General features: G+C 35.5%; 1 protein-coding gene across 2 annotated transcripts in view; it reads left to right on the top strand.

Moving 5' to 3' along the window:
• Positions 1 to 14,977, top strand: part of TMEM65 (transmembrane protein 65) — a 66,404-nt gene extending 51,427 nt beyond the window's left edge. The window contains exons 7-8 of one of the 2 annotated variants that reach the window (XM_019032959.4): positions 6,011 to 6,107; positions 12,658 to 14,977. In XM_019032959.4, coding sequence (XP_018888504.3) covers positions 6,011 to 6,107; positions 12,658 to 12,734 — 174 coding nt within the window. In that variant the 3' untranslated portion in view covers positions 12,735 to 14,977. Of the gene's footprint in view, positions 1 to 6,010; positions 8,067 to 12,657 lie in introns of those variants that run through there. The other variant, XM_019032960.4, reaches the window with a different exon arrangement.
• The last annotated feature ends 283 nt before the right edge of the window (positions 14,978 to 15,260 follow it).

Below are 15,260 nucleotides of genomic sequence, written 5' to 3'. Positions count from 1 at the left end.
TAATGAGTTGGGTAGCCAGCGCAAGATTCTGTATAGTTCAGGCCCTTGAGAAATTTGAGACTAAAATTGGTTTGAATGGAGTTTTTAACAAAAATTGTCCAGACCTTGGCAGTTTTCAGGAGAACAGTAATTTGTGTTATTAACTCCTTATTTTTTGTAGGTATACTTAATTTTTAAAAAATATTTTGCAATTCACTTAGTATTAGGGAGTGTCTCTTATAGGTTGGGGTCTAAAGAACATAAAACGAATAATAAACTGTGGTTATCCTTGAGGAACTTGTTTAGGTGGAAAACCAAACATATAAACAAATTATAATTTAGTATGACATATGCAGTAATGAATTATGTACAAGATATAACCATGATACAGGTAAGGGAATTAACACTGTGGGGAGCAACTTCTTTTGGTGGGGAGATTTCTTGGTTATTATTAGATCTAAGCCGATTTTTGAATTATTGATGAGACATTTACTAGATGAATAAGAGGAGTTCCAAGCATACTGACTAGCAATTAGAAGAGGATGATAAAAAAAGGGTATATTTAGGTAAATACAAGAACCGATTTTAGGAATATAATATATAGTAGTTGTAGGTATAAGCAGCAGCAGAAGACAACATTGGAGAAGTAAGCAGGGATCAGACAGGAAAGCTATTGTATGTGAATGCTAAGGAGCTTGAGCCTCTTACCTAAGTGATGGAGAGCCAGGGGAGTTTTAAGTAAGAAGGAAACTGGATGGATCATGATGCCATCAATAAAATCAAGAAAAAAAGGAGAAGGAATAAGCTTGTAAGGGAAGATAATGAGTTCTATTTTGGACGCATTGAATTTGAGATACTAGTAGGACATTTGAGTGGTGACACCTAGTAGGCATTTAGGTTAAAGTCAAAAGTTAGAAAGGTCAGAGTTAGTGATAATGGGTATTGTCACTCCTTCATTCAACAAATACTTATTGTTTACGTATTATATGCCAAGTAGAGATACAGGAGTTTTGAATACATTGATTAACAAAATAAGATCTTATTTCTGATAGATCTTACATTCAAGCAGTGGGGAGACAGACAATAAACAATCTGATAAATAAAAATATTTAGCATATTAGAAGTTTATATGTGTTATGAGAATAAAAAGGGAAAACAGAGCGAGGTAGAAGAGGCTAGGAGTGCTAGGATGGAAGCAGACTGCAATATTCAATAGGAGAGTCACTGTAGGCCTCACTGAAAAGGTAGGTGATTGTTCAAACCATGGGAGAAGATGAGATTTCATAGGAGAGTGGTTCTCAAAATGTGGTGCCAGCATCAGCAGGATCAACATTACCTGGTAACTTCTTAGAAATGCAAACACTCAGTCTTCATCTTAGACCTATCTATTATTGTGTAAATTATTGCAGCTGGATGGGGTGGCTCATGCTTGTAATCCCAGCACTTTGGGAGGCCGAGGAGGGTGGATCACCTGAGGTCAGGAGTTTGAGACCAGTCTGATCAACATGGTGAAACCCTGTCTCTATTGAAAATACAAAAATTAGCTGGGCGTGGTGGCAGGCGCCTGTAATCCCAGCTTACTCAGGAGGCGGAGGCAGGAGAATTGCTTGAACTTGGGAGGCAGAGGTTGCAGTGAGCCGAGATCAAGCCATTGCACTACAGCCTGGGCGACAGAGTGAGACTCCATCTCAAAAAAAAAAAAAAAAAAAAAAAAAAAAAAAAAACATGCAAATTCAGCAGCTTAAAACAACATGTATTTGTTATCTCTCATTTTCTGTGGGTCAGATCAGGAATAGCTTAAATGGGTCCTCTGGAAGGCTGCAATCATGTCCAGCTAGGACTTGGTTCCTGTCTAGAAGCTCAACTGGTGATGAATCCACTTCCAGGCTCACCCAGGTCTTTGGCAAAATTAATTTTTTTGTGGCTGTGAGAGACCTAACCTCTGGCTTGCTGTTGCACTCTCATGTCCTGGAGGCCTCCCTCCATCTAGAGCAAGCTTGTGCAACCCGCTTTTGGTAATCCAAAAGTTTACCACAAATTGGTAAACTTTCTTAAAACATTATGAGATTTTTTCTGTGATTTTTTTTTTAAGCTTATCAGCTATCGTTAGTGTTAGTGTATTTTATGTGTGGCCCAAGAAAATTCTTCTTCTTCCAATATGGCCCAGGGAAGCCAAAAGATTGGACACCCCGATCTACGGGTCACCTGCAGTTCTTTGCCATGTGGCCCTCTCAGTAGACCCTCTTACAACATGGCAGCCTGCATCTTCAGAGCCAGCAAGGGAGAAAGAGAATGAGTCTGATGGCAGGATGGCAAGATGGAGCCTTATGTAATGTAATATAATCACAGGAGTAACACCCCATGACCTTTCCTATTACTCAAAGCAAGTTAGAGCATCCTACCTATGCTCAAGGGGAGGAGATTATGCAAAGACTTAAATACCAGAAGGAAGGTATCATGGAGGCCACCTTAAAATGTGCCTGCTACAGATTCACAAAATGAAAAATTCTGGAGACGGAACCCAGCAATTTGTGTTTTAATTCTGTTGTACATTAAAATTTGAGAACTGTTGTTCCAGAGAAAATGTGCAGAATTAAAGAACCCTAGAAAATACCTAAGAGCTCATAGTCTTATGGGAGCTTTCAAGGAAGAAGTTTTAAGAAGTAATGAATGATAACCAATTCCTCTTGATATAAAGAAATCAAGTAAAATTTCTGAAATTTTTTTTTTGTTTTTTTGGATTTGGTATGTAGTTGCTCATTGATAATCATTTCTGAGCAATTTCTATGGACTGATGGAAGAAGAAAAGTCAAATGACAATGAATTGAAACACTAACGGGAGGTGAAGAAGAAGAATAAAATATAAAATTAATGTTAAGTTAGATGGAATTTATTTTAATGAAGATATTAAATGTTTTGGAAGTAAACAATTTTTACCTGCAAAATATTCATACAGAGTACAAAAACATACACATAGGTAATATAGAGTTAAATTCATCACTAATCACTTTAAATCACTTTAAATCTGCAATAATTACTACCCTTTAAAATATGAGTAGTAGAAGGATCACAACTATACCAGGGAAGTGTTTGCTTTTCAATCAAAATGTAGGAAGAGTGTGGAGAAACAAAATGAGGACCTATTTGCTTGTTGTAATTTTTACTTTATAAAGGTTGAAAAGTCTTTTAAGAAAGTAGAATGTTAATTTTGGGCTTTTCCTTTTAGTTTACATGTGTCCATATCTTACAATTTGTAAGTAAACTGAGACTAGCCCCTGATACCAGCTGGAGTTTTGAGGGAATAAGGATACTCTAACATTCTAGCAATTTGTCTTAAAAATTTTAGCATTAAAGTTGGGATCAGAAGTTTATTTTCCTGGGGCATAATAATTGTTTTCTTTCTGTATTAAAAGCAGGTTCATTTTCTCTTCTCTATGACAAAAGCATCAGATTACTAAACTAGTATTCATATATTGAGTGTGTGTGTGTCTGCATGTGTATTTGATAAACCCCTCACTGGTTTATGGCAACAGTGATTCTGTTCCTTAGTCGTTGACTCTGCTTGTTTTTAGAATCAAATCTTCTACTCTGTAACATAACATTTTGATTCTATACAGCCTGAAGTATTTGAAGTTAGTGACCAGCCATCTACTCATGACAAAAGCTAACTCTGAAATTTACCCGTGATAGAATAAATACAGATACACATGCAGGTTCCAGTTGACACAGGTGTATTTTAAAACCTCACTTGTAATTTGGTTGTTTGAAATTCAAAAAATATTTTCTTATAAAACAGTATTACAGATGGGACTCAAGTTCTACAATTAGCCCCAGTGTAGTTAACTATGGGGCCTAGAGTATTGTAAGACATAATGATAATATATAAATAAATGTTTTCACAATGGAAAAATTTGTTTCAGGTCCTGGATCAGGGAGTGAGAAAAGTATATCACTTTTTTTCCTCCTCTCCACCCTATTGACATTATATCTCTTGAGATAATTGGGTCAGAAATCACTGACTGGTATTCCTAAAGTGAGGGGCAAGGAAAGCTTTGGTTGCAAGAGGAATTTAACAGAATGGGTGGGAAGTGAAAGTGGGGCCTATTGGCTATGGTTATTTTCTGTATATGGGAAAGTCAGGAGTCTGAAATAGAATATAATGATTTCTCTATGCATATATTCAAATGAGTAAATATGTTAAAGTCAAAAAACAAGAAGCTAGGATTAACTTTATCAGCATGTGGAATGAAGAAAATTTCTGCTTGTTAAAACTCTGCATGAATGATACCTTTTAAAGTTTTGGCATAACGAAAATAACAGTTTTGACTATTAATATCAAGCAGTGGTCATACTACTAATACCACTACCACCACCAAAAGCCTCAAAATAACAGAGATGAAAAATTTTTATGCAAGCTATTGTCAAAATATTAATGTCTACTATTAAATTTGTTAGAAAAACTGTTGGATGTGGGCTGGGCGCGGTGGCTCACATGTGTAATTCCAGCACTTTGGGAGGCCGAGGCGGGTGGATCATGAGGTCAGGAGATCGAGACCATCCTGGCTAATACAGTGAAACCCCGGCTCTACTAAAAATACAAAAAATTAGCTGGGCGTGGTGGCGGGCACCTGTGATCCCAGCTACTCAGGAGGCTGAGGCAGGAGAATGGCATGAACCCAGGAGACGGAGCTTGCAGTGAGCCGAGATCACACCACTGCACTCCAACCTGGGCCACAGAGCGAGACTCCGTCTCAAAAAAAACAAAAAAACAAAAAAAAACTGTAGGATATGATAGCTAAATAGACAATGTATAAGAGAAAACATTTCATTCAAGACTAAAGATTATGTAGTTATCATAGTATCTGTAATGTTTGATAGAACTTATTTTGTCTTTCCCTGTGTACCTAACTAGAAGTTCCTGGAGGAGAGAGACAGACTGCATAAGATTAGTCCATCTCCATGGTACACCCAGTACAGAGTTTGACACATAGTAGCTTCTCAATAAATATTTGTATGAGGAAATGAAACTTAATTGAAAAGTATATAAACTTGATAGTCATCATGGGAATGCAAATTTTGAAAACCATTTGCAAAACTAACAATTTTAAATTTTTATAATGATCTGGGTGTGGTGGCTCCCAGAGCCTGTAATCTCATTTGGGAGGCCAAGGTGGGAGGATTTCTTGAAGCCAGGAGTTCAAGATCAGCCTGGGCAACATAGGGAGACCCTGGCTCTACAAAAAAAGTAATAATAAAAGTAACAAAATTATCTGGGCATAGTGGCATGTGTCTGTAGTTCTAGTTACTGGGGAGACTGAGTCAGGAGGCTCACTTGAGCCAAAGAGTTCGGGAAGAGATCAGGAAGATGGCTTGAGCCAAGGCTGCAGTGGGTTATGATCATGCCACTGCATTCCAGCCTAGGTGACAAAGGGAGACCCTGTCTCTAAAACAAATAAAATAAATAAAAATGAAATAAAATTTTTATAATGTAGGTGAAGTTGCAGGATAATTGGTATGCGTGTCTACATTTATGTATACTGAAATTGGTATGTAAGTATGTGCAGCGTTGTCAAGGATGAATGCTTCATGAAGATGCACAAATATTAATACTGTTTGATTTTTAAACAAATCATTGGGGAAGAACTATACATGGAAATGCTTATTGTTATTTCACTTATAATGTTGAAGAAGTAGCAGTGGCTATTGTGGTAAAGAGAGATTTAAGTAGAATATAGACCCGTCAATTCAGTTGAACTTAGAAGTCTTTAAGTTTGTGTAGCAGTTTGGAAAAGAGTTTGTGAGAAAATGTGTGGCTATGCAGGGGTACGGATTGAGGAAGAAAACAAAGCTATGTTTACATAATGATTATATCTACATATAATTAGGTATATACAGGGATAAATATTGAAGAGGAATATATATGAAGGGTAGCAAATCCAAATATATTGAGAAGAGCTGGTGAGATTTTTTTCCTGCCTCCTTGTTATCAGAGATAAAGTAACTTTAAAAATGTTCTCTTTTGTTTCCTTAGGGCAAAGCTGTTGGGGTGACTATTGGCTGCATTCTAGGAATGTTTCCTTTAATTTTCTTTGGAGGAGGTGAAGAAGATGAAAAACTGGAAACGAAAAGTTAATCCTCTTAGAATACCTATAAAAAGATGTAAACTAATGTACCTCAGTAATTAAATATGCTGTCACAACATTTAGGAATTAAGACAGTAACAGTATAGATATGGGATCAAATAATTTAGCATGTATTATGGAAAACACTAACTTATTGTGGCTTGATCTTCTTAGGACATCTTTTTTAAAAAGCTGTTTAGTATCATTTTGTGTAAATTGTTGAAATGCTTTTTCATCAATAGCAGTCAACATTTTATCCTTTCTTTTTATATTCATAATGTTATTTAAGTGTCATTGATGTACTGTATTGACTTGGGGTTTGCTTATTTGTTACTTAACATGTGTACATGCATGAAAGCATTTTTCGTTGTTCCCTGATAGTTACATTTCAACCTTGGGATTTTTCCAAATTACTTAAGACGTTTAATGTCAGTTAAAGATTTTTTTACCCTCTTTTTGGGAACATCAATTTTGTACTGTTATGCAGTAAACATTTATAATAATATAATTTCAGTCATTTTCTTAACTCTCACATCTATTGAAAATGGATATAGATACAGATTTTAAGTATTTTAAGTATATATTACTTATTTTAATTTTCTGACTTTACTATTTTAAGGGCCAGAGGGTTAATCACAAAGAGCAATTATGTGGTCTCCCTGCTACATGAAACCGTGTATACTAACAAGCGTACAATTTTTAGTTGATTTTTTTTTAACCTTTTAGTTTCCCAGTTTTGAATAATTACATGGTGGATTCTGACTTTTGAGGGGAAGCAAATGATTATTTTAGAGTCTTTGAAATGGGGATTGTGGAATTAGATTGAACTAAGGGATTTAACATGATGCTTGGAAATTAAGAGACTAAAGCTTTTTTTAAAAAAAGGTAGAAAATAGGAACTGTCAAGAAGGTTTATGGTATAAATGATGAAGTTGAAGTGATGTTTGAAAGATTAATGAGATACAATTTATATTATTTGGTAAGGTTTTTTTTTTCCCTCCAAAGATGTCATCTTCTCATCTGAATGGAATAAGTCTGAATACCCCATATTCATACTCCTAATCTCATTATATCTTATTTAGTGAATTTTATTTATGAATAATTTCTGTTGAAGTGAAAACTAGATATTTAATATTTTGCTTTTTTGCTACATAGTCTACTCAAAAATTACATGAGGAGAAATCCTTTTTCCCTTTGTTTTTCTTTTTTTTTCTTTTGTGGTATTTAAAGCATATTTTAGGTTGAAGTTACTTACTTCTAGTCTTGTACTTCTGGCTTAAGTATAACCATGTAAGAATTATAAATTTTAGTTTTCTGAACCCTTAAACTTTTTTAGCATGTGGTCTGTTACACATGCTAAAAAATTAGTCTTTCTTGTAACGGCGTAATTAAATACATCATGGAGGAGAGAAACTTAAATTAAAATTAAAATAATATTTTGGCTATTGAAGTTATTTGTATTGCTAAATAGATGCAGAGGTTTTACAGCAGTTTATTTTAAGGTTTTATTTACACATAATTACTTTGAACTCTTCAGAGTAGATATTTTTTCACAAGGCAGTTTGTCATAAATTCTCTCAGGCACTTCAGAATGAATAAGTGCCATCCTTTAATCATAGACTTTGAGGGGAGAAAGCATAAAAATATAGCATATAATCTAAAAATAAATATATAACATGCACAAATAATGTGACATTCTTACTGAATCAAATGATTCTAGAACTTGAGATCTTAGATAGAATTTCGGTTTGTATCTTCCATATAATAACCACACAAAAAACCCTTTGTAAAATTTCTGATTGATAGGATTAGAGTGCTTAAATTTTTTGTGGGGGAAGGGTGGGGTAAAGTGTAAATGCTTTCTTTTGTCCCTAACTTGTGTATTGATGGCAGTCCCTTCTGTTTTCTAAAACTGTATTTTACTGTGGTGCTTAACTTCTTATTAATTAAATCCCGTATCAGAAACCTTGCCTGTGACTTTAGAAAGGGCTTTTGATTATTGTTTTTTCTTCTTGCTCTTGAAAGTAATCCAGTCCCAGGGAATTACTGGTTTAACTGAACATCTCCAGAATTATTTAAGGTGTCAAAATATATAACCTTCACATTGAAAGATAATTTTAATTTATGGGCATAATAAAAGTTTGAATCATTCAGGTAATTTTCAAAAAATGGAGACCATTTGTCTTTAACTGAAGGTATATGTTTAAGATCATAGTCTACCCTAGTATGGTGCTTTGCACAAAGTGATTTCTGAAGAATGGTTCTTTTTAAGATAATGACTTCATATGATCATTGTTTCATGTTACTTGCCACAAATAACTTTAATTTAGGTTGAAACTGGAACTGTTCGTTACTCCTATTAGCTACTTCTCTATTAGGAGCATAAGAACCATAGTTAAATGCAACATGAGCTACTTTAGTACTGTTTGTTTATATTTGTGTTGTCCATGTATTATGATTTATTAACTTGTTGATGCATGTAAATTGGGTGCATTTTGTTGCCATGTATGTTAAATGGTGACCAATGTTTTTACAAAGGAATTGAACAAAAAAAGTATCTTTTAAGAAATTTGGAATGTGGTTTTGATTTTGAAATTTGATTTCTTACTAATCTCAGAGGGCCTTGGTATATTCTGTTACTAAAGCAAACAGGATTAATGAATACGGATTTGTTACAAGGTGGCAGCAATGTCACTGAGATAGTGAATGGAACAATTTACCACCTCCCTGGAATCTGCACCTGAGATACAACATCAGCGTATGAGTGAAGAGTGAGCCCATAGAAAAGCTTTAGATAGACTCACATAAGTCACACTGATGGGTATTTACAGCAGAGATATCCAGGCTGTTTATGTAATAGTCTCATTTACTTTATTCTTTTTCTCTAGAACATAAATTTTGAAGGTAATGGAAGTTTATCTTTTATACCCAAAGTTTGTATGAGCCATTTTGAAGTAAATCTTTCTAATTTTAGAATTATATTTTCTCGCCATCTTAAGACAGTATATTAAATATAATATAACCTTTTTCTTAGTGGCTAAGCATTATCTTTATGTATATTATTATTGTGTGGTAATGCAGTACCTTGAGAATCTAGTTTTTATAGTTTTCATTTTTTTTCTGATCTTGCTTCTGGCAACTTTTATCTCTCTAATCTGCTTTTTTTTCTCAGTTGTCTGGACTTAGAAACTAGTTAACCTATCTTACCATAAATTATTTGGGAAATACTAAAAAATTGGCTTTGGATCCTGACTGAGATGATGATGATGATAGTAGTAGTAGTAATAATAATAGTTCCCTTTTATTAAACACTTATTTGTTCCTTTATGCACTAGTAATTTACACACATTATTGCATTTAATCACCTTAATGACAACATTAAGTTGGGGCTATTATCATTATCATCTCTATTTTCTCATAGCTAAATTGAGGCATGAAGAGGTTAGTTTGCCACTACGAATAAGTGGACTGGAATCCTATTTTGTCCAAGTATGAAGCCTATCTTCTTAACTGCTAGGCAGTAGGGACATCAGTTGCATGGGCTTTGCAATGTCTGCTCTCTGCCTAGGTTCCTTTTTACCTCCAGATTCATGGAGTCATTTTCTTATCTATAATTTAAGAATATTGTGCTTACAATCCAAGATTCATTTAAGAAATCTTGTGTTCTTTATTACATACTATGTGCTAGGATGTTCAAGGCACTGAGTGAACAACCAGAACATCTGTACCCTCATGAAGCTTATTCTTTTGGGGTGGGTAGTAACAGGGGAAGAGAACACAGAAAAGCAAATATACTTTTTTTTTTTTTTTTTTTTTTTTTTTGAGATGGAGTCTTGATGTCACCCAGGCTGGAGTGCAGTGGCGTGATCTTGGCTCATTGCAACCTCTGCTTCCTGGGTTCAAGTGATTCTCCTGCCTCAGCCTCCTGAGTAGCTGGGATTACAGTCACGTGCCACCGAGCCTAATTTTTTTGTATTTTTAGTAGAAACGGGGTTTCACCATGTTGGCCAGGCTGGCCTCAGACTCCTGACCTCCTGAGTAGCTGGGATTACAGGCACGTGCCACCGAGCCTAATTTTTTTGTATTTTTAGTAGAAACGGGGTTTCACCATGTTGGCCAGGCTGGCCTCAGACTCCTGACCTCAGGTGATCCACCTGTCTCGGCCTCCCAAAGTGCTGGGATTACAGGCGTGAGCCCCTGCACCCACCTGCAAATATACACTTAAATATTGTTTATGTCAGATGGTGGTAAGTTCTATAGAGATAAATGAAACAAGATAAAGAGGATAGAAAGTACCAGTGGTCATAAGTGAAGATGGTCAGTGAAGACCTGAAGGAAGCGAAGGCACAAACAGTACAGATATTCTGTGAAGAGAAAGTATCATGCTAGGTGCTAGAAAGTTGGTGTTAAGAAAATCTCAGATATGTGAAATATGTTCCACTTTGGAATTCATTGTAAAATGTTTTCTTTTTGTTTCATATTACTAATAACTGCATTAAGCCTAAAGAGTAACAGTTAAATATTAAGATTAATACTTACTTCTTGCATGTTTACTGACAGCAGTAGGTGAAAATGGCACAGAAGTGTGGGGAAGCAACCCTAGAATTCAAAAAAGTCTGTAGATATTCCCATCAGCAAATCATTTACAGTTGACTCTTGAACAATGCAGGGATTAGGGACACCAACCCCCTGTGCTGCTGAAAATCTGAATACAACTTTTTACTCTCTCCAAATTTTACTTATAGCCTCCTATTGGCTGGAAGCCTTTCTGATAACATAAACAGTAGATTAACACATATTTTGTATGTTATATGTATCATATATTGTATTAAAATAAAGGTAGAAGAAAGAAAATGTTATTAAAATCATCAGGAAGAGAAAATACATTTACTATTCATTAAGTGGATCATGATAAAAGTCTTCATCCTCCTTGTCTTCATGTTGAGTAGGCTGAGGTGGAGGAGGAAGAGAAAGGATTGGTCTTGCTCTTAGTGGTAGCAGAGGTGCAAGGGGAAGCAGGAAAGGCAGGCACACTACATGTAATTATGAAAATGCATTGTAACTTCTGTCTGATGTTTTGCTTTTTTTCATTTCTCAAAATATTTCTATATATGTTATTAATCCTTCTTCCACCATTTGCTTTAGTTTTAGTGCCTGTGTGATAGAAGGGTTCATGTTGTAAAATCAGTCTTGAATAATCAGAACACTTCTACCAGATTGTCTAATGTTGATTTGTTTTCTGGCACTGCTTCTAAATGTCTTCCTCCTCATTCTGTGGCACTGATTCAGAGGCACTCATCTCCAAAAGCTAAGCTTTTGAATTACTTAGCTTTTGATTCTCTCCAGGATTCAGATCTTGAAACTTTCTACCCTCCACCATTTATTTATTTATTTATTTATTTATTTATTTATTTATTTATTTAATTTGACATATCTACAACCTCTTTCATGATTTTCTTGATTGGCTCTGTTGTAAATTCTGCGAAGTCACACACAACATCTGGTTGTTTTCCTTAGCAGGAATTTATTGTTTTGGGCTTGATGGCTTTCATGTCTTCTGTAGCAACAATGGCATCATCAGTGGTGGAATCCTTCCAGACTTTGATGATGATCTCTTTGTTAGAGTTCTTTTGCATGGCACTGATGGTTCTTTGCATAGAGTACTGTGTGTAATGAGCCTATAGGTCCTTATGACTTCCTGATCTAGAAAGTAAATTAGAGACATTGTGTTTGGGGGCAAATAGATCACTTCGATGCCTTTAGTATTGAACTCATGGAGTTCTGGGTGGGTGGCCAGGGGCATTGTCCAGTATCAAAACAACTTTAAAAGGCAGTCCTTTACTGGCAAGGTACTTCCTGACTTCAAAGACAAAACAGCAATGGAGCCAATCCAGAAAAAGGGTTCTTGTCATCCAGGCCTTCTTGTTATACTGCCAGAAGACTGGCAGCTGGTGTTTATCTTTTCCCTTCAAGACTTGGGAGTTAACAGCTTTATAGATAAGTGCAGTCTTGATCATAAACCCAACAGCATTTGCAAAAACCTATAGCATTAGCCTGTCCCTTTCTGCCTTAAACCCTGGTGCTCACTTCTCTTCTTTACTAATAAATGTTCTTTGTGGCATATTATTATTTTTCCATAATAGGGCACTTCTGTCTGCCTTAACCTGTTTTGGTAGATATGCTTTCTCCTCAATGATTTTCTTAATGGCATCTGGGAACTCATTTGCTGCCTCTTGGTCATCAGGAGCTGCCTCTTCTGTTATCTTAACATTTTTAAAGCCAAACTTCTTTCTAATATTATCAAGCCATCCTTTGCTGGCATTAAATTCTCTAGATTTAGATCCTTCACCTTCCTTTTGCTTTAAATTGTCATATAATGACCGCCTTTTCTCCAATCATATTAGAGCCTATAGGTACATCTTTCTTGTAGCAATACTGCACCCACATAAAAGTTGCATTTTTAATACGAGATAAGAAGGTATATCACAAAAAGTGTAAGGTTTGCTGGTATAGATGCAGTAATGGCTTCATAAATTTTCTTAATTTTTTTTAACAGTGGTCCTTATGCTGGATTCATTTATCTTGAAGGATGAGCAACTACAGCTGCAGACCAGTACACGTCAAGCAATTTAACTTTTTCTTGTAATGTCATGACTTTGCTCCTTGGGAGCACTTCCAGCGTCACTAGTGGGACTTCATATGGGTCCCTTGGTATTATTGCAAGGTTTATGGTTGTACTAAACATGATGAAAAATAACTGAGAACCATGAGAGATCACTTTTTACTACGATACACGATTTACTGGAGAGATGAACTGCCCATGTGGAGATGATAAACATCACATGGCATTTTAAGTGAATACAGCACTTGAGCTCACAGCAATAGCAACAGGAGGTAGCTCTGAAATTATGGTAGTAGTCCAGTATGTACTATAGTTAATCTTATCCAGTTGTAATTTAGTACTGCATCTTTATGTTTGTCTCAACTGCAAACGGCTCCGATGTATAGTCTGTGTATGCGTTAAGTTTTGATAAATTTTAACTTTTTTTTTTTTTTTGAGATGGAGTCTTGCTCTGTTGTCCAGGCTGGAGTGCAGTGGCACGATGCCGGCTCACTGCAACCTCTGTCTTGCGGGTTCAAGTGATTCTCCTGCCTCAGCCTCCCAAGTAGTTGGGATTACAGGCATGCATCCCCATGCCCAGCTAATTTTTGTATTTTTAGGAGAAACAGGGTTTCACCATGTTGGCCAGGCTGCTCTTGAACTCCTGACCTCAGGTGATCCGCCCGCCTCGGCCTCCTGAAGTGTTGGGATTACCGGTGTGAGCCACTGCGCCCGGCCAATTTTAACTTTTTATAATAGATTTGTATATATTTATGGTAGTAAATGATAAAATAGTCTAGTGTCTACATATATTATATGAATTCATGACACACCTTTTTCTTAGTTTTTCAGTATTTCTAAGCTACATGGTGCATCTGCAAGTTTTTTAAATTGTTGCAAATTTCCAAAAAATTTTTCAATATATTTATCAAAATATGCATATAAGCGGTCCTATGCAGTTCAAACCCGTGTTTGAGAATCAACTCTATGACTTCCAGTGTCATTCTGCACCATTTCTGCAGTTTATCACATTTTGCTTCAGGCAGATTTGGTAAATCTTCAATGATAGTTCTCTAGGCCATTGTTTTGTAACATGATCAAATGCTTAATGGGAAATAGAATATGTGTATGTATTCTTTGTCTACCAACTACCAAAGAAACAAATACTCCTCAGTTTGACTTGACTTAGTAAATAAACTTGTGTTGGGTTAGTGGAGCTAATGGTTATTTTACTTTCTGCTGAATCTGTTCTCTAACCTTTTGCCCTGAGGATTAATATTAAGTATATTGATGTACAATTTTTAGAATGTGCCTGCCCCCTCTCTTCTTAACGTGACATTGCTTACCTAACTCTGGGCTTAATACTTTTACTATTCTCATATTTTATAAACAGAACAGTTTTGTGGTTATACTTCAAATTCTTTCGATATCATAAATCAATTATTTTAAACGTTTTGGCCTTAAGATCTTAACATTTAAGAACTTAACACTCAAGAACTTAATGCTCTGGAAAAATATTGATGTCCCCAAAGGGTGTTTTCTTTTTCTTGCTTTTAAAAAAGTTTGTATAAATTTAAGGGGTTTAAGTGCAGTTTTGTTACATGAGTATATTGCATAGTGGTGACGCCTGGGCTTTTAATGTAACCATTACCTGATTAGTCTACATTGTACTCATTAAGTAATTTCTCATCCCTTATATGCCTGCCTCCCACCATCCCACCCTTCCAAGTCTCCAGTGTCCATCATTCCACACTCTATGTCCTTCTGTACACCTTATTTAGCTCCTACTTACAAGTGAGGACATACGGTATTTGACTTTCTGTTTCTGAGATGTTTCACTTAAGATAATGACCTCCAGCTCCATCCACATTGCTGCAAAAGGCATGATTTTATTATCTTTTATGGCTGAATACTGTCTCATATATATATATAAAACATATATATATATATAAATGATGACACACACGTGCACGCGCACACACACACACACACACACTACATTTTCTTTATCCAGCTTCAGTTGATGGTCACTTAAGTCAATTCCCTATCTTTGCCATTGTGAATAGTGCTCCAATAGACATAAAAGTGTAGGTCTCTTTTTGATATAATGATTTCTTTTCCTTTGGGTATATACCCATTGGTGGGATTGCTGGATCAGACGGTAGTTCTGCTTTTTTTTCCTCAAGTAACTTTTGTTTGTGAAGGTTTATATTGACTATATCAGAAATGAAAACTGACAAATTTAAAAAAATATTTACCAATCTATTTTAAAATAAACCAATTTCATGCTAACAACATATTTTATGATAATTATTTTTCAAAAATAATTTAGTGAGAAGAGCAGCATTGTTAATACACATTTTGCAAATCTTTTCAATGTCTGGCTTAATAGAAGACAGCTGGATTATCATACTTGTTTCTCCATTCAGTCTGTTTGATACGTTGTTTTGTTTGAGGTAAATGAAGAAATTCATCCTCATGGAGGTATTAAGTTGTAAAAGGGAGGAATATTTTAATAGCCTAGGCTGTAGATTTATTCTTGGACACTGTACCAATAC

The sequence above is a fragment of the Gorilla gorilla genome, chromosome 7 (genome assembly GCF_029281585.2).
Source record: "Gorilla gorilla gorilla isolate KB3781 chromosome 7, NHGRI_mGorGor1-v2.1_pri, whole genome shotgun sequence".
Lineage (NCBI taxonomy): Eukaryota > Metazoa > Chordata > Mammalia > Primates > Hominidae > Gorilla > Gorilla gorilla.
The sequence above is the reverse complement of the archived record's forward strand: the minus strand, read 5'-3'. Positions and strand labels throughout refer to the sequence as shown.